Source organism: Uloborus diversus, chromosome 6 (assembly GCF_026930045.1).
Source record: "Uloborus diversus isolate 005 chromosome 6, Udiv.v.3.1, whole genome shotgun sequence".
Taxonomy (NCBI): Eukaryota; Metazoa; Arthropoda; class Arachnida; order Araneae; family Uloboridae; genus Uloborus; species Uloborus diversus.
The window spans coordinates 74,867,700-74,886,549 of record NC_072736.1 but is presented as its reverse complement, the minus strand read 5'-3'; the positions used below and the strand labels follow the sequence as shown (position 1 = coordinate 74,886,549).

General features: G+C 32.3%; 1 protein-coding gene across 1 annotated transcript in view; it reads right to left on the bottom strand.

The window, feature by feature from the left end:
* Positions 1-5,804, bottom strand: part of LOC129224490 (uncharacterized protein ZK1073.1-like) — a 122,978-nt gene extending 117,174 nt beyond the window's left edge. The window contains exon 1 of the mRNA XM_054858949.1: positions 5,577-5,804. Coding sequence (XP_054714924.1) covers positions 5,577-5,624 — 48 coding nt within the window. The 5' untranslated portion in view covers positions 5,625-5,804. The remainder of the gene's footprint in view (positions 1-5,576) is intronic.
* Between the last annotated feature and the right edge of the window lie 13,046 nt (positions 5,805-18,850).

The window sequence follows — 18,850 nt, the reverse complement described above, 5'->3', positions numbered from 1 at the left end:
ACAAGTATTACGTGAAATAAAATTATTTAACAATATGTCATATGTTTAATAAAACAAGGAGTTGGAGTCAAAGACAAAACCGCAAAATTTTAAAAAATTTCACACTTGAAACAGAATACCGTTTTCGGCAGTCTCGAAGAACATGGTTTCTTTAATTGATTGTATTCATCGGGATTGTAGGTTAGTTGCAACGGAAATAAGCTTTTTAAACTACACAAGAGACTTTTATTTGTACAAAAATAAATGGCGTTTGACTACGAGGTAGCATTGAAAAATAAAACACACACAATTTTCACAACCTAGTTAGGATTGATGAGCTGTTCTTCTAGTTATTTTTCAATTTGTTTCTTACATGAGTGACTTACACGTCAAAGTACCTCTGGAATACTTCGCTACACAACACTTGATAAGATGATAAATTTTGAGGTGGCTGAAAAACCCCAGTTTTTTCCGGGCGTTTTTTCTTTCAAAAATGGCATTTTTCGTATTAATATGTTATTAATAGCAAAATTTTCTGAGAAAACATTAAAAATTTCAAACATTTAAAGATACATGCAATCCATGTTGTGCTTATTTCTTCTTTTTGGCAGAAATTTAGGTGAAACTTTTATTTTTAAAATAATAACCAATAGGTTTCTTTATTTAAAACATCAAAGTTATGCAAATTAGTCCACTCACCAGTCGACTATTAATTTTTAGTAATTTATTTTATTTTAGGAATTTATTTATTTATTTATTTATTTTTGTAAAACGTGAGATTTACAGATTTTTTTTTTTTTTTTTTTTTTTTTTGTGAGTCGCACATTTGGGGGTACACATATGTACATGTATTCAAAAAATAATAATGTTTCCACTGGTTTATATTACTGATACACTATTTCTGTTCTGTCTCACTACACTGTTAATGAAAGAAGAAAAAAAAGAAAGGAACAGCAAGTAATACTTTGGTGTTTAGGGAAAGTAAACTATCTTAGGGGAAAGTGTTGTACCTTGGGACACTGCTAATTTCTAAGAATCTATTTTCACCAGCCATGTTTTTGTAATCTCTAATAGTGTCCTTCACCACTAAATGGTGCCATAGTAAAAAATCAGCATCAAATGAGAAAAATTGACGATTTTGTGAGAGAAAGGAAATTTCATAACTCCAAAGTAAATGTTTTCTTCATTTTTATTTCATTCTCCGTCTTTGTATTTGTAAAACTAATCAACTGAATTTTATTTCGCTACAAAAGATAATCATTTTAAATATTTTGGTTATGAGAAATAATGATAGTGCACCTAGATTGACCACCAATTTGGTTTTTATTAAACCACGTGGTGATTGTATCTTGGGACAGTCAAACATATTGTACTTTAGGACACGTTCCAAGGTACAACATATGTATGGTTCTTAATAATTAAGATAAGTTTAGGAACATGGAAAAATGTTCTTTTCTTATGTAGTATTTTAAACATATTTAATTATACATAATAATTCATCAATTTATTAGTCATAACTCATTATTCATGATTTAATTTATTACCATGAGAAAAAAAGTTTTTTTTTTTTTGGTGCAAAATTGTCTCAGTTATATGGCTGTTTCCTGAATCATGAAGACTTTCCCATGGTACAACAGGACGTGTCCCAAAGTACAGTAGGATGTTGTACTTTGGGACAGTTTGGAACTCGTACTTTAAATGGCTGGCAATGTGGCAATATATTATTTTCAAACTGTATGAATTAAAAAATATATATATTGCATAGACATATGTTGGCGTATTTGAATGTGACTTAAATTTTGAATTTGATTTAAATAATTGACGTTAAAAATTGAAATATGAAAATTGTCCCAAGGTACAACACTCTCCCCTATAGGTTTCATTAACAAAACTAAAGTTTTTATATGGGGTACTGAACATTTAACAAAATATTGTAACAAAAAAAAAACCATTGGAATTTTTGTAAAACAAATTTCAGAACGCAAAACTTAGTGCTAGAAATTTCGAAATTTTCAATTTTTCCCGGGTAGAAATAAACTTTTTCGGAAAAAAAACGGAAAAAAAAACTTTTTTCCCCAAAAATTTCCATTTTCTTTCTTCCTACCGTTACCATCTCCAATCACAACACAGAAAAATGTACTGCAATGAAATGTTTTTTTAGGATTCGAGATATTATTCAAAATTAGATTTCAGTTTTGCGGTGTATTTTTTTTCTCTTTTTTTACTGAACAGTTTTAAGTAAAATACATTATAATATTAAAAAGACGTTTTTTGTCAATTTTAAACAAAATTTGACAATTTAATATTTGAAACAAAACTACATGTTCTCATACGATTTTTTTTTTCTAGGACTTGAACTCCTCACTAGGTAACTTCGTATAACAAATTAAAATATAGATCATAGTATTATAATATAATTAATTAAATGATAACATGTTTTTTTTTTTTTTTTTTTTACTTTTAATCTTTCCCTTTCGAAATTCCAACACTTTTTCACATTACAAAATACTATTAAACAACTTATAAGGGTCAGAGAAGTTGATGATTGTTCCGAAAGTTTACAAATGAATTTATCTTGAGCACATAAGATGCATTTTAAACAAACAAAGAAAAGACTAAATTAATCTAAAAATTAAAGTTTCGGTATAAAGTGGAAATGCTTCAAAATTACTTTGCAACCAGTAGTCGATACGCAAAGTTTGTATTAACTCTAGGCCGACAGAATTCTTTTTTTGTCCAAATGAATACGCTAAATACGACAGAATAGGAAAAAGCTTCTTCTATTTCCCTCTTTATTTGTAATAAGGAAATGTCAAATTAGGTTCCTCAATGAAACATTTTTTTGAAGAATTTATTTTGAAGAGCTTTTGGCAAATTTAATGGGCGGATGGGGAGGGTACCCCGTCATTGGAATAAGAAAAGAATTATGAGTTTCGGAGCAACTTCACTTTTATTTTCTCACCACGATTTGAACTTTGAGAATGTTCAAAAAGTATCCAATACAAACAAGACGTTCCTCTATAGTCTATAACGAAACAGAACTATTCAAATTTCTTTATGTATTTTCTCCCAAACTTCTATTTTCTATTATCTGTCTTTTTTCACTTAAAAAGTATTTCAAAACGAAACGATCACTGTTAAACTTAATTCCTACCAAATTGAGCTGAGTTTAGAAAATTTAAATCATTTCCGCAAGACCATAAAATTTACCGCGCTGTCTTTCTTAGCTTTCTTCTTAACCGTTCATACAAAACGCAAATAAAAGATTAAAAGATGAAATATGGGCATGAGATGTTCCAGAGAAGGCTATCTGATTGCCCGTTCGCGTTTGCTGAAGGAAAGGAGTGTTAAATAACAACGCCCAAGTTATGAAAGCACCACCATAACTTGTTAACAGCCTCTGCCCAACTTAAAAGTGCGAGTGAAAGCATAGGTTGCTGTTTCTTTTTTTTTTTATTATTTCGTGTCAAACAAGCTTTTAAAGCTATAATAAATAAATAAATACCTTTGTACTAAAAAGAACAAGATAATTTTAAAACGTACACAAATCTGAAAGAAAATTACAGACCCGTGTTTCGGGGTAAAACGAACTCCTTTCAATGCAAAAGAAGTGAGCTAATGGATGAAAAAACATCTGGCATTGACTTTTGTCGGAAGTCTTTTCATCCATTTTCTCACTTCCTTTGCATTGAAGAAGGGACTTCTTGTAACTCCGAAACACGTGTCTAACTTCTTTTTCTCTCAAATGTGTGCATTTCATATGTTGCTTAACTATATTTTATATTTAAAACTATCTCTGAAGAGAAATTGCGGAAAACGTAGGAAACACTAATAACAACTTGATAAACAGTTTAAATTAAGGTTTAAAACAACTCGAGTGATCAGTAATGAAATATTTCGTTTTAATCAATTTATTAAAATGTTAAATTATTAAACCAGTTGAATTGATTTCCAATACGTATTTCTGGAAAAGTTAAACCATATTTTCATGATTTTTTTTTTCAAGCCCATCTCCTCCCCATCCTTTTAACTCCAAGCTTGAGAACCTTACTGACTTTTAAACCCGGCGTTGTGTCTTTCTCAGGGATGCCCACCTGGAGGGGGGGGGAGCGGGGGGTCAGAGCGCAGGCTGCGCCATTGAAGTTTTTAGGGGGGTGTCTTGAGGGGTACCTTTTTTCTTTTTTTTGGAGGGAGGCCTCTTGCTTTTCAGGGGGGCGCTTTGCGATATTTAGGGGGCGGGGTGTGCGCTCTTGCTCTTAGGGGAATGGCATCCCTGTCTTTATCCCTTGTCCAGTAAGTTTTATTCTTACAATAAAAGCATGTTCTATATCTGATCATCATTTATGGCTAGATATTCCCTAATTATATCAACCTATACGTTAGGGAGCCTCTCAGATCAAGGAATATAATCAACAATTCTCTTTTTTCTCCTTTGCTGGCAAACATCAATTAATTCAGGAGTTCCCAAGGTGGGTGCCGCAAATCGAAAAAGTTTGAGAACCCCTAAAATAATTGATCACTTTATTAAAAGAAGACAAAAATTTTTAAAAAAAATGCGTAAATGGAAGTCCTCGCCAATATTTGTAACTCGTGTGACTTTACTCAAAAAGTACATGCTATTGACGGTCAAATGTGTCGATTAATGAAGTTGGAATCAAACTAATTATTAAAATAAGCGTGTGCTCACAAAAAAAAAAAAAAAAAAAAAGTTAAGAATTAATATTTTTCCGATTGCAGAAAGACACTTTCTTAAAAACTAGCCTTGTCGCAGAATAGAAGTAGATAGCAGAAAACCATAACATTCTCGACATCACTCGGAAACAGCGACGCCCCGAACTAAAACTTTTGGGAGGGCGAAAATTCTCAATTTTCCGAATGGAACTTTAAATTTTGCCGAATGATAAATTACGTGTATGTGCAGTGAGTACATCAAATGAAAAGGGACATTCGGGCATTAATTTTGCAATTATGCCCCCAAATCACTCGAAAAGTCAGACAATATTTGCAGAATAAGGGAATTTTTGGAAGGTCAAAGCGATCTCCCGTGACCTCCCATCGCCCCTGCTAGGAATATCCTCCCATCGACAATATGGCCAAAAAATGAAATTCCGAAGCATTTTGGACTCGCATTAATTGGCAAACATTTTCAAGAAACTAAGGTTTTTCGAGCACAATCGCGGAAAGAGGCTAAATAAATGCAATGAATGCCATCTTTTCCTGGAACGGAGAATCCCTACTACGCAAATAGCAGCAGTTCCGACAACAATCCGACAGACGCTCCCTCTCTCGCGAGAAGTCCACACCCACAATCCGACCAACCACAATAGAGAATCGACCACAAACCATAAACACAGATCGCTTCTTCTGAAACGGGCTTCTTTCTGTGTGCGTTTCTTTATCGCAGGAAAAACCGATTATTCCTCTCACCAAGACATGTAAATGAAAAGTAAAGAGAATTACGATACATTCATGTGCACATATCGATGAACTTAAAAAGTTCTTCGAGTGGTGAGAAACAACTCCTGTGTGTTTCCTCGAAGTTTTAACAAATGAATACAAGATTAATATTTAGTAATATGGGAGGGGGTAAAACTTACCGTCACCTCCACTTCCTGTCCAGGGAATGTATCATCCTGTTCAGACATGTTGTATCTTTATCTTCTTTGGTACCACGGAAAAAAATTAAGAGGGGCGTAAAAATAATAGTAATTCGATGAAGAATCAAAAGTGACTTTTTACTGGGAAATAAAAATAAATCGAATGGAACGAACACACGCAAAAAACGACGATAATAATCACACTCCTAGCGCTCCGCTTTTCATCAGAGACACAGTCGATTTTCTGCCCGACACCAGCGCAATCAACAACAGGGTTGCCAAGCTCAGAAGTTTGGCGCCAGCGGACGGCGCCAAAGTCACTTATTTCCTCAAATAATTTTGCTCAGGCGATTAGTAAATCAATACGCTTAAAAATAAATTTTCTATCCGAAGCTCTGGATAAATTGCTTCTAAAATTGATTTCAGATGAAAAATGCATACTCATCTTGCTATTTATTTACCAAATGTACTGTAGCTGTAATTTTGATTTATTCGGTGAGGAGAAAAAAATACGAATCTTTCGAATATTTGTTGAAGAAAAAAGTTATTAATAACAATAGAAATCTATACAATATTTCTTTAATAACGTCAATACTTTTTATATACATCAATATTTCTTTACATTTCTTTAAGTAAAATGAGTTTCGCTATTTCTGCCATACAAAAAAGGAAGAAAAGAAAAGTCATATGAGTAAAAGAGAGACTTTTAAAATTGTTCTTTCACAAAATTGTATCATCAAAATATTTGATGAAATCGGGGCTGAATTTCTACCAAAAGAAAATAAAGGAGCCCTATGGTCCCTACTACTTATTTCGCTTCAACATCCCCAATTTCACCTAAAATATAAAAATTTTCATAAAATTTAGAAGAAGTGTAGGAACTAAGCCCCCGTGAGCTCTTATGAAAACTTAGCCCTGGATGAAGTATTTATACAGGATGTAATCCACGTATGATAACTTATACTTTAATAATAAGCTTAATGCAGAAAATATATAAGTTTTGCTGGTAATGACGAGTAAACTAATGGTGATAGTCTTATTTTCTTGACAATTCATCTTTTTATGTGAAAAGAGTATTAATTATATTACAGTAGAAAATTTCAAAATCTAGAGCTATTTAAAACTGCAGTTTGTAAATTGTGTGTGAAATTTTAAGAAAATTCATCGGGTTTATTTTTAATCGACAGCTTTGATGCTTCTTTTCTTGACGTATGTTCTTTCACTATCGTAACATTAATTTTATATAACTTCATCTATTCTTCGCCAAATGTATTTAAGCACATCTTTTCTTTTTAACTATAGTTATTTCTTCAATTAAACATTTTTTCCTCAAACTGTATCGATAATTTTTCAATAATTATCTGACGTAATAGCTGCTAAAAATAGTTATGTCAAATGTTTTGTTTCAAGTTTTGCGATAAAATTTTACTTTACAAGTTTTTTTTCCTTCAAAAACTTTTTAAAACTTTCCTGATGGTTCTTTTTTTTTTAATTTCATTCATAATTTATGTTCTAATGTTGTAATAGCTATTGTTGTATAAAATTTTAGAAAGAAAATTAATGAACCTCACAATAAATGTTTCGCTCTTGTTTACCTGTGTTTTTTATTCATGTGTCTTTTAATAATTATTTATTTATTCATTTCATTTTATTGCAATAACGAAGTGTAGGGGAAGGAGGGATACTTGTGTGAACAAGAGTGTCCCTCTTTCCTTTTCTTTATTTCTCCTTTTCTTTATTTTTCAAACAATATTATCAATTTCTCAGAGAAAACGAATCCCACGATTGAGTAGTCTTTTCTTAGTGTCATGGAATTTTTTGAGACATTTGAAAAAAATATTTCTTAACTGTATGGTATTTTTGAAAAATGACTTCCACTGTGGGGGCACATATGAATACACACACACAAAAAAAAAAAAAAAAAAAAAAAAAAAAAAAAAAAACATTGCAAGCATCATAGTTCAACAAAAAACTCTTCAATACGAAACATATATATTCACCAATTAACGTTGAAGGATTTGCAACGTATACTATGTAAGAAAATAAATACCTTTGTGCCGAGGGTTAGCAGAAAAGCATCATCGTTTTATAGCACAAATATACAGATCTATCTGTATATTTGTTTAACACAAATGTTAATTATTTCTTGTTATCTACTATGTAAGTTTGAATTGATCAGTAATTGTGTCATCAAGAGAAATTATTTTTTTCCCATATAACTCTGCTCACTGTCAAACTTTAAAGTTTTGTATCATGTTCTGATCACTGGATAGACAAGAAAAAAACTTTTTATTCAACGTAGTACAAAGAATATTTTATCACATAAAGATAATTCTTGTTATGGATTGCTTTTACACTTTAGGGGAGGAGTGTGTACAGTGAGATACGAAAGTTCAATTACATTTTTCATCATTAAAAAACACAAAAATCAAATTATTTCAAATGGTACAATATCTGTCACCGTAATAGGTATTACAAAAATGTCTGGAAAAAACTACGAATTCATCAAAACAAAAAAAAAAAAATAAATAAATAAATAAATAAATAAAAACCAAATGCAATTTTGTCTCATTCTTTCCAGGGAAAGTGGGAACAGTGAGACACATATGCTTGAATTATCAAACTTTGAACGAATCTAAATTTACCTGTAAAAATATGGAAAATATTACTATAGTACCACAGCTTCCTTCTTGTCGACGAAAGTACGAAATGGAAATGGTTATGTGATAGTGTAGCAGTAATAGTCATAACTCTATTCAAGAATCCTTATTTTGTTGATGCAGGGATTTCAAACTTATTTTATCATTATTTGCATAATAATGTAGCAAATAGTAATATAACTAAGTTTATCTCAATGTATAATTTCTCTATTTTTAGTGTAAAAGTGCCATAGGAGCAGTGAGCAAGGAATTAATAATTCCTCACTGTTCTTGTCTCACTATTCCCTCATGGCAAAATATGAAATCAATGGCTGCCATTCTCAGACAACGAAAATTAACAATATCACTCTACTGCCAAAATCAACGTTAGTAAATAAACTAAAGTAAGATTAATAACACCAGTCTCTAAAATTTATCTAACATTTTAAAAGCAGTGCAACAAACAATGGAGATATTTTACTTCTATAGATTCAAACTATGACGACATACTGTTTTTCTTACATGATACTTGAAACATGATACTTTAATCTATAAAGTTGTTCACAGTATGTAGACCTGACTTTTCAAAAGTTTTACCAAAAGCTGGAAATATCCAAACAGAAGATATATTGCTGTTGTCCCACTGTTCTCCCAGTCTAACTGTACCCACTTCTCCCTATGAAAAGTAAGATAATGTATTTTAAAATGATTTTAATCTAATTATTAACTGATTTAAAACTGATTTAAAATGATTTTTAACTAATTGAAAATATTTTGTGTCTGTTAGTTATTTCCTGTAAGTATTTTTAACACTAAATGTTTGACCAACTATCAAAAAAAAAAAAAAAAAAAAAAAAGACAGAAGGAAAAATAAAAAGACAGAAAAAGAAAAAGAAATAATAACAATAATAAAAATGAAATGTAATCAAAATAAATAAATACCTAATGTAAATAATTATTAAAAATGCATTTACAAGTTATAAAAAGAAAAACAATATTGATTAATCTATACTAATATTATAAAGAGAGAGGGCGGATTTTTGTGTGTTTATATGTTCGAGGTAATCTCCGGAAACACTGCACTTATTTAAAAAATTCCTTCACTATATGGAAGGTGCTTTCTTGCTGAGTGACAAAGGCTATATTTTAAAAAAATCCGATAAATAGTTCTTTTTTTATTCTAAGGCCCATTTTTCACATAAATTCCCGAATATGGGAGTGAAAAATTACTTGCCCTTTTAGTATTATATATCGTTGAAAAGGGTAGAACTTTCCGCGTTCTACACAGTTTGTTTCAATGCTCTAACTTAATTACGGCGGGAGTAATTTGCGTTTTTAGCTCGAACTTTTTTAGGCTTGCCTGAAAATTTAGGCATTACTTTCTTCATTAAATCTATCAATAAAAAGTGAAGGAATTGTCCCAGTTTTCTTGACACCAATGGAAAAAGCGACATTTTCTACTCCAGATATCTCTCGACCTATGGTCGAAAAACATAGCTTCTATCTTCAAAAGAAAAAAGTTACAAGCGTTTTTAAATCAAATTTGAAAACTGTCATTTTGATTCAGGTTGTCAACCATTTTATTTTCGCGTTTCCACGGTTACGCTTTTTTAATCCATTGTTTATTTCCTTATTTCGCATTTAATTTCTTAAACTTATTTTTAAGCTTTTTAACCGACTTCAAAAAGGAGGCGGTTATCAGTTCATACCGTATGTATGTTTTTTTTTGTTTGTTTGTCCACTCATAGCGTCTCACCTAGTGAACCGATTTTGATGATTCTTTTTTTAATGGATAGGGGATGGCTCAACTTAGGTCCCATTACTTTGTTTGACCGTATTTGTTCTTGAGAAAAAAAGTTATGGGCAAAAAACAGTAAATTTTATGCAATTTCCCTATTAAATGATTAAAATGATATTGTAGCGAAGTTCGCATTTGTCATCCATGGATAACGGTGGCTCAGTGGTAGAATTCTCGCCTCCCACACGAGCGACTCGGGTTCAAATCCCGACTAGGACACAGTGAATTTTACTAAAATTTCGTTTATACTGTTTCCCGTATTTTCTCGAATGTTCTATTAATTTCTGTATCTTTCCAAGTCTGGAAATTTCCAGCACTTTCTCAAGTTGTATATAAGGAGATGTAACGTTCATTCGTGGTTCTGAATAAAGATCTCGAGTTGAGACTAACGAGTATTCGCTTCATTTGGCTTTCACATTGTCTTCGCTATCTTCATCTACGCGACAATATGAAACTCATTGTTATAAAAGTTCTGTGCCATATAACAGTAACATTAATAGTAATTGTAATGATAATTTTGAATAAAGGCTTTTCTAAAGCAATACAGTGATATAGAGCCGAACTTCTTACAAGGTAACTTCTTACTTTTACTGAAATATCTACATTTACACTAAAAAGAATGAAATAAAAAAATTTTGAAAAAAAAAAAAAATAGAACCGACTTCAAAATTGCTCTAAAAAGTGAAAAATAATTTTATTCTTTAAACACCATCGATAATACTTTTAAACATAATTTTTGAAGTTGGCGCAAAAACAAAAAGTAAAATCCAGTGTAACCATGCTTCGTTCATATTTTTATCAAAAAATCATCCAAAGTTAGGAACGAAACATTTATATCGTTACTCAAATATGCATGTGGTAGTGAAGAAACTGGACCTGGTTAAATTTATACTTGTAGTTGAGTTATGGCTGTGAATGATTTTATCGATCGTTTTTGCGCCAACTTCAAAAATTATGTTTAAAAGTATTATCGATGGTGTTTAAAGAATAAAATTATTTTTCACTTTTTAAAGCAATTTTGAAGTCGGTTCTATTTTTTTTTCAAAATTTTTTTATTTTTAAACTATTTCTTAAACTTATTTAATTTCTTAAACTTTATTTCGTTTTTCCATGGCTACGCTTTTAAAATCCATCTTTCGCATTTTAATTTCTTAAAAGTATTTTAATATCTGTCGTCATTGTTTGAAAGGGTAATTTTGCACGGTTTCTTTTTTTTTCTTTTATTTAAGCCTGATTGTTGAATATATGTCACTTGACACAATTTTTATTCTCAAGGTAGACCGGGAAAAGCCGAGCAACGCAGCTCTTAATATATAAAGATTTGAAAGCTACTGTTAATGTGATTTTATACTTTTTTGTTTGTTTGGCGTAACATTTATTATTGCCAAAGAAAAAACATCCGCTTCACTCGCAAAAGGGCTGGGTTTCGGTAGCGTGATCGCTTGGCGCGTTAGGCGCTGAGCAGGTTCTGTCCAGGATTATTGCTTTAAAGCAACCGTAAATGTAATTCATTGTTTTGGCGATTGTTTTGAAAGAAGACAAACTTTTGATTTGTTTTTATCCTAGTGAAATGTACGACATTTTTTTTTTTTTTTTTTTTTTCTGAGATGATTTTTGAATATTCCACTAGATGTTTTTTGTTAGACGGATGGATTATGAAAGCGTGGTTTCTGGGTGAGTTAGGCGATAAAAAATAGAATTGCGGAACTATTTTTACAATTGAAAGACATTATTTGATGTCTTTTTTTGTTTATTTGGCGAAATATTTTAAATTGCAGTAAAAACCGCTTCACTCGCTAAATAGAGTTGTAAAGCAGCTGTAAATCTAATTTAATGATTACACGACTGCAGTCCTCGGCTGGAAATGACTAAGCTGGCGGTATATTTCATATATTTCTGCTTTAGCTCTGGTTAATGGGCGGTAATTTACTGAATATACCATACTTTGCCTTCAATCTTCGAATTGAACCGAACTATTGCTTCGGTCACTCGTCTGGTCGAATGCCTGACATAACGTAAATGTTTGTCCAGCCTGCTCAGAAAACTGGACGTTATGTCCTAGCTGTCCAAAAATGTGGACGTTCTGTCCTTGGACCTTTTGTACGTCAGACATTGTGTCCGTTGGACGTTATGTCCGTTGGACGTTATGTCCGTCGGACGTTTTGTCCCTCGGATGTTTTGTCCGTTAAACGTTTTGGTCATGGATGTTATGTCCGTGGACGTTATGGATCTGGACGTTGTGTCCGGTTCCCCGTCTGGTCTGTGCTAATTCTATGTTAGCTATCAGTTTGTTTAGCACTCTTGGCTTCCTTAAGAGGTTTTCCATCTCCAACTCAGTTACTTTCCTATGCCGGGCTGATGAGTGCTAATAAGCACGAAACTGCAGTCCTCGGCTGGAAATGACTGAGCTGGCGGTATATTTCATGTATTTCTGCTTTAGCCCTGGCTGATGGGCAGTAGTTTACTGAATATTTTGCTTGAAGTTATCTTACTAGGCTCATATGTACCCCCTTTCTCCTACGTAACAATCACTGTTACTTAAAATCGGTTTAAATGAGGTATCTTCAAGAAAACTTGAGGAATTGATGAAAATTGCGAATGCAGCTCCGGAGTTGGTTGGGGGTAGTGCCCCTCGGTAAAAGAAAAACTTGTTTTTTTTTTTTTTGTTTTTTTAAGCACGCTTTTTTAAGCAAAAGGTGTAAAAAAAGGGGGGGGGAATTAAAAAAAAAACATTTTTTTTAACCTTTTTTTTCAACAAAAGGTGTAAAAAAAGAGGAAAATAAAAAATGCATTATTCACGTAAAAATTGTTTAATTTTTTTTCCGAAGCGTCGATAAACACTTTAGGAAATTACGATCCACGGGCAAATCAACAAAAGAGACCACACGTTAGTCATCACAAAACCGTAACTACATAATCGCGAGAAGAAGAAGGAAAAAAAATGGAAGAAAAGAAAACTGGAATACTGGAAGCACGGTCACAAAAATAGAGGGAGAGGTTTACAGCGGTCTTTGATCGCGTTTCAGGGTCTCGCTACGTGAGCGGTCGCACGGATCTCCATGCATTCATTGACCGTCACGAAAGCAAAGCAAAATGTGAGTCATTGCAGTGACCATTTTTTTTTCTCTATTCTGCTGTTCCCGACTTTTTCAGGTGTTTTGTCGTGCGCGTTTGTGTTTGAAAATTCGTAGACTCGGCGAGTTTTTTAAATAAGGGATATTTTCTTTTAAAATGAGAAATACAAAACTAAAATAGATGTATCGTTCATTTTAAAAAATTGCGGAGGAAAACAGCGATTTGGTTGTCTGCGATCTGTAACTTGGTTTAACTAACTTTCGAGACAAAAAAATAATCTGAGGCTTTGTCCATCACGTTAGTTTTTTTAAGTTACACAGGGATCGAAGCGACCTTTATTCACAAAATATAGGACGAAAAAAAATACGATAACACCAATCATTAAATTTTGCGAACGCAATAGTATTTAAATTAAAAAAAAATAATAATAAGGATTGTCTGTCGTAAATACAACGACAGAAGTGAAATTTTTATTATTTATTTATTTATTTATTTATTTTACATTCTGAATTGTTACTTCACCCGCACGTTTTCTCTCATGCCACGCTCTTGTTTTTTCTGCTCCTGACTTAAAGGCATATTCACAACAAAATTGTATATTTTAGTGAAGAAAATAGATTATAAATAACGAGGAAACTAAACAATATACAAATCTGCTTTTTGGTTGTTGCCGAAAACAATGGAAAATAATACTAATTATAAAGTTAGTTTTGTTCACAAAAGCTGACAAACTGATTTCAAGGCAACTTAAGCAATGTGGATTACGCTTTTTAACTGATGACTTGAATCAAAGAAACCAGCATTATTTGAAAAGTTTAAATACACAAATATATGCTTGCTTAAACTCAGCCTTGAAATTAATTTGTTGAGTTTAAGAAAATTAACTTTATAATTATTGCTATTTTTCATTGATTTTGGCAACAGTTAAAAAACAACTCCGTCACACAAAAAGTTTGCCGAGCAGAATTTCAAAGCCCTCGAATAAAAAGTTTCCCTTAAAAAATATTAGAAAAAAAAAAAAACTTTGTGCAGCTGATGAACACGGAAGTTCAAGAGGGACCGCACGACACATTTAACATCCTATATCATTGCCAAACAATACGTATTTTGTCATTGTTTTTGTGACCACATTGTTGCACTGAAGCATCATTTCGTGTTCTTTTTACCGTTTGAAGGGTTTTCGAAAAATACAGAAGCAAAATTCATTTGTTCGAAAGTTTACATACCACAAATGTATTATGCTTCTTTTTTGCTGTATTGCATCTTGCTACATATGTATTTACATCTTATGGCCTTGCAACGGTTTCTTCACTTTTTGCTTGCTCCCCTAATTAGTTTGAGAGTGTAATATAAGTTTTATAATATGCTTCAACTAAGTGATATAGTTTGTGGTTGTTTTTTTTTTTTTTTTTTCATAGCATGAACAATGGACATCTCCTAGGCATATTTTTCGAGAATGAAATTCTTTTTTTAAGGTAGATAATATACGAAACAGCGAAGACCATACTAGTGATTGATTTTATAAAAATGTTTTCTTTCCAAGGTTGACATGGAAGGTGGTACGGAAAGAAAATCGTGTACTACTACAGTGAAACCTGTGTAAGTTGACCACTTGCGGTGAACTACTTTAGTGGTCAACTTTAACAGTTGGTCAACTTACAGAGGTTCATTCATACGATAAGGGCTAATTCCGTACCTGAAAAAAGCGGTCAACTTAGACAGGTGGTTAACTTTCAAGGCTTGTCAACTGGTCAGGTTTTACTGTATTTTGAATTTTAATATGTTTGATGATATTTTTATTCAATGAGTTTTTTTAAAAAACACACCTTCAAGTCTGATATTATTCCCCCCAAACCTAAGAATCCACCACTGATATTACTATTATTTCTACCAAATTTATTGAATTCAAAAATGAACATAACGCTAGCAATGTCGAATAGGGGAGCGTGTTGTACCTTAGGACACTTTTTATATTTAAATTTTTAACGTCAGTTATTTAAATCAAATTTGAAATCTAAAAATCACATTAAAATACACAATATACTTCTCTACAATATACAATTTTTAATTCAGACAGTTTGAGAATAAAATATAACCAGCCATTTAAAGTAAGAGTTACAAATTGTCCCGAGGTACAACTTCCAATTGCACCTTGGAACACATCTTGTTACACTATGGGAACCCTTCGTAATTCAGGAAACAGTCATATACTTAAACCAATTTTGCACCAAAAAACAAAACAAAATATTTTTTCCGTGGTAATGAATTAAATCATGAAAAATCAATAATGAATCATACATAATGAATAATTACCTAACATTAAACGTGTTTAAAAGACTACATCAGATTAGAATAATTTTCTATGTTCCTAAACATATCTTGATTATAAAGAATCATGCATTTGTTGCAGCTTGAGACGTGTTATAAGGTACAATATGCTTGACTGTCTCGAAGTACAATTACCACATTGTTTAAGAAAAATCAAAATATTGGTCAATCTAGATGCATTATCATTATTTTCTCATAAGCAAAATATTTAAAGTACTTCTCTTTTATAACAAAACTAGCTGTACCCGACGCGCGTTGCTACGCCAACAAAAAAATACATCATTATACTGATTTTCATGACAATCGGTTGAACGGGGCAGAAGTTGCTACTCTGCAGTGGCACCTGGTGGCGAGTGGCTTCAATGAGCATATTATGCACCTTCTCCGTGGAAAAATACATATATATTGCAATTTTCATAATAATCGGTCCAGGTATCAAGTGAAGCCGTGACTATACTCAAATTTTGTACTCACGCAGTTTGCAAGATCAATCAATCGCTAAAAATATCAAATAGAAAAAGTTTTAAATGCCCCCGTTGCATGAAAAGCCATAAAACAATAAAGAAAGAATTTATTTGTTCAAACTCAAGAAAAATGGCAACAGCTAACTTCTTATCAATGAGATCTTTCACGCGAATTAATTTCTGCAGCCGATAATTTTATTCGTATTTATCCAATGGATTGTGACTTAAATTGAAATAAAAAACTAACTATCGATCGGATTTTTTTCGAACTGGTCTATAAACATTCCCAGTACCAAAAATAACAAACGGTGAAAGTTTCAGCCAAATCTGCCGGGTAGTTTTTGAGTTCATGGATGGCATACAGACAAACATTCATTTATATATATATATATAGATAGATAAAATTCAGTTGACTAGTTTTACAAAGACAAACAAGAAGTTCTGTCTAGAACTAGACGAGCCTACTTTCCCGTATACCCATACTACTTTCTAGTACCTGATCAATATTCTCAAAAATAGCTAAAATCGCAAATTTTTTCAAACATATTTTTTTTAATATTTTAAGCTGATTTCTAGGAATAAAATATTCCTTATTTTTCTTTAAAAAAACGAACAAATAAAATAGCAGCACCTTTAAACAAAGCAGCTAATACACTTCTTTCCATTAAAAAAAAAATCTTTAACAACTTTCAAAACGAAAAAAATAATAATAATAAGTTCCATAGACTAATAATAAGAGTAGACCGAGCTTTTTCATTCTTGCTGATGAAGAAAATTGGTTCATAGATGTATCACGTGACTAGTGGAAAGGCTTGGCGAAGATTTTGGCAGCATGGTTGCTAGATGGCAGCATTATCTATAGTTTGACACTCGACATGTATTTTAAGACGATGTATTTTCATTAAAAAAAAAATTTTCCAAGTGCAGAGATTGAACAGTTTTTTTTTTTTTAGTTATGCATTATTTTGACACTAGTAATAGTTTTTGGTCACAGTTTTCAGTAACTTTTATTTCATTCGGAACTACTACGTCAGCGTTGGCGTAAACGTAATGGCGTAAACGTTTTGCGTTAACGCAAAAATGTACTAATCGGTATCTTAAATTGAAATTGTAGGTAAAAATCTTACCGTTTGCCGATTCTTTTTGTGCGCTTGAATATTTAATTGCTTAGAGAGTTATTGAAATTGACTAAAGAAAATGCACAATACTTTCTAAACGAAAAACTCACTATATTAACAAAATATTTACAACTTAGAATAACAAATTTACAAATCGGACTCCATAAAAGATCATTCTTCCGTGTTCCATCAATTTTTATTTATTTTATTTCGATCGTCTGCTACGATCAACGCCCGCTGTTGCTAGGGTATCCACTAGTCACATGGTTTGGTTTATAAGCAGCAAAAGGGTTGCCATAGCTCGGTCTATTCTTATTATTAGTCTATGATAAGTTCATTAAAATAAATACATCATGTAAAAAATATCGTTTCTTTTTCCCCTGTTGCCAAAAATAATTTTTTAAACGAATTAATGCACTTACCAAAATAAATAAAAACAATAAAATGTCAACTTAAGGAAATAATTTTCATTGTCAAAAAAAAAAAAAAAATCGTCTGCGCATATTTTTAACATAAATGACTTCGAGTTTATTCGCCGAAAACTGAATACCTAAATTAAAACTTTAGCGTGAAAATAAAAACAAGTTATATCAACAATAATTATTTCACAGTTAAAACCACAGCAGCGGAGTCGGAGTCCGAGTCAATCTCATTTTGGGATAAAAGAGTCGGAGTCGAATATCCAAGAATCGGAGTCAGTCATTTGTCCTCCGTGTATAAATGTTTGCCAAAGCTACGAAGTCAGAGTCGAAGTCGGGGAGTCGGAGTCCGATTAATTGTCGGGCACAGGGGCCTTACAATGATTATATCTAGAAGGGAGTCGTTAACAAGAACCTGGTCAGAAAACCAGTTTTTCGTCGTGCGTGACGTCACTTTCCGTAAGGCACCATTTCTCCCTACCATGAAGCTATCCTAAACGTCTTGCTGCCGACTTTAGCTGCCGAGAAGGAGCATTCTCGTTTTCACCCGGGTGGCAGGGGCCCTACAACGTAAGTAACGTTCCATTCTGGTGACGACGTTTTCTCCCTCACGTAAAGCGAGAACAACCGAGAAAATAGTCGGTTCCTCCCATTTGCTCTTACCATCATTGTATCGAGTGAGTATTTTGTCTCGTTTTCCAGCGTTCCGAGAACTACTCGTGAAGCGGGAAAAGAATCGCTTCAGTCAGACTAAGGTTCTTTTTTCCTACGGCAAAAGAGGCTTGCCTCTCCGTTTCCCACGGCATTTGCGGTTTCCCGTACTTATTGAGTTTTTTCGTCCACAGCAACGGGGATCCGCAACTTTCAATTCCACGGCGTTTCAGGATCCGAGGAGTTATCTCATGGCCAAACAAATTGGCAGATACATTTCTTGATATGTCATAACCAACTTTTTTTTTCTTTTGTGTTTACGCATTTTATTAATTTTATTTTTGGCTTATTTTTTTCTTTTAAAAATTTTCTTTTAATTCTATCTTATGTTATAAACAGGCTCTAAATTAAGTTCTTTTCTGAGTGGTGGGAGCTATTCAGGCTACTGTTATAGCCTTTACTCCCATCTACTCAATCAGGGATTTTCAAAAGGATAGAGTGAAATATATTTAAAAGAAAAAAAAAATTAATGCAAATTTGAAGAATAATAGATAAATAATATAGCTGGGGAAGTCAAAAACGATCGTTTTGAATTGACTACAATGCCCTTTCTCATTACTTCTAATGAAATAACAGTGGTCCAGCAAATAAATTTTGCTAGAATAATGTATAACTTATAACTTAACATGAAAAGTGCTGTGGGTTTTAAACTTTATTTCTTTAAATTAATTAAATGGAAAGTGTTTCGCGTTGATTTTGTACTGAGGTTACAACAAAACAAT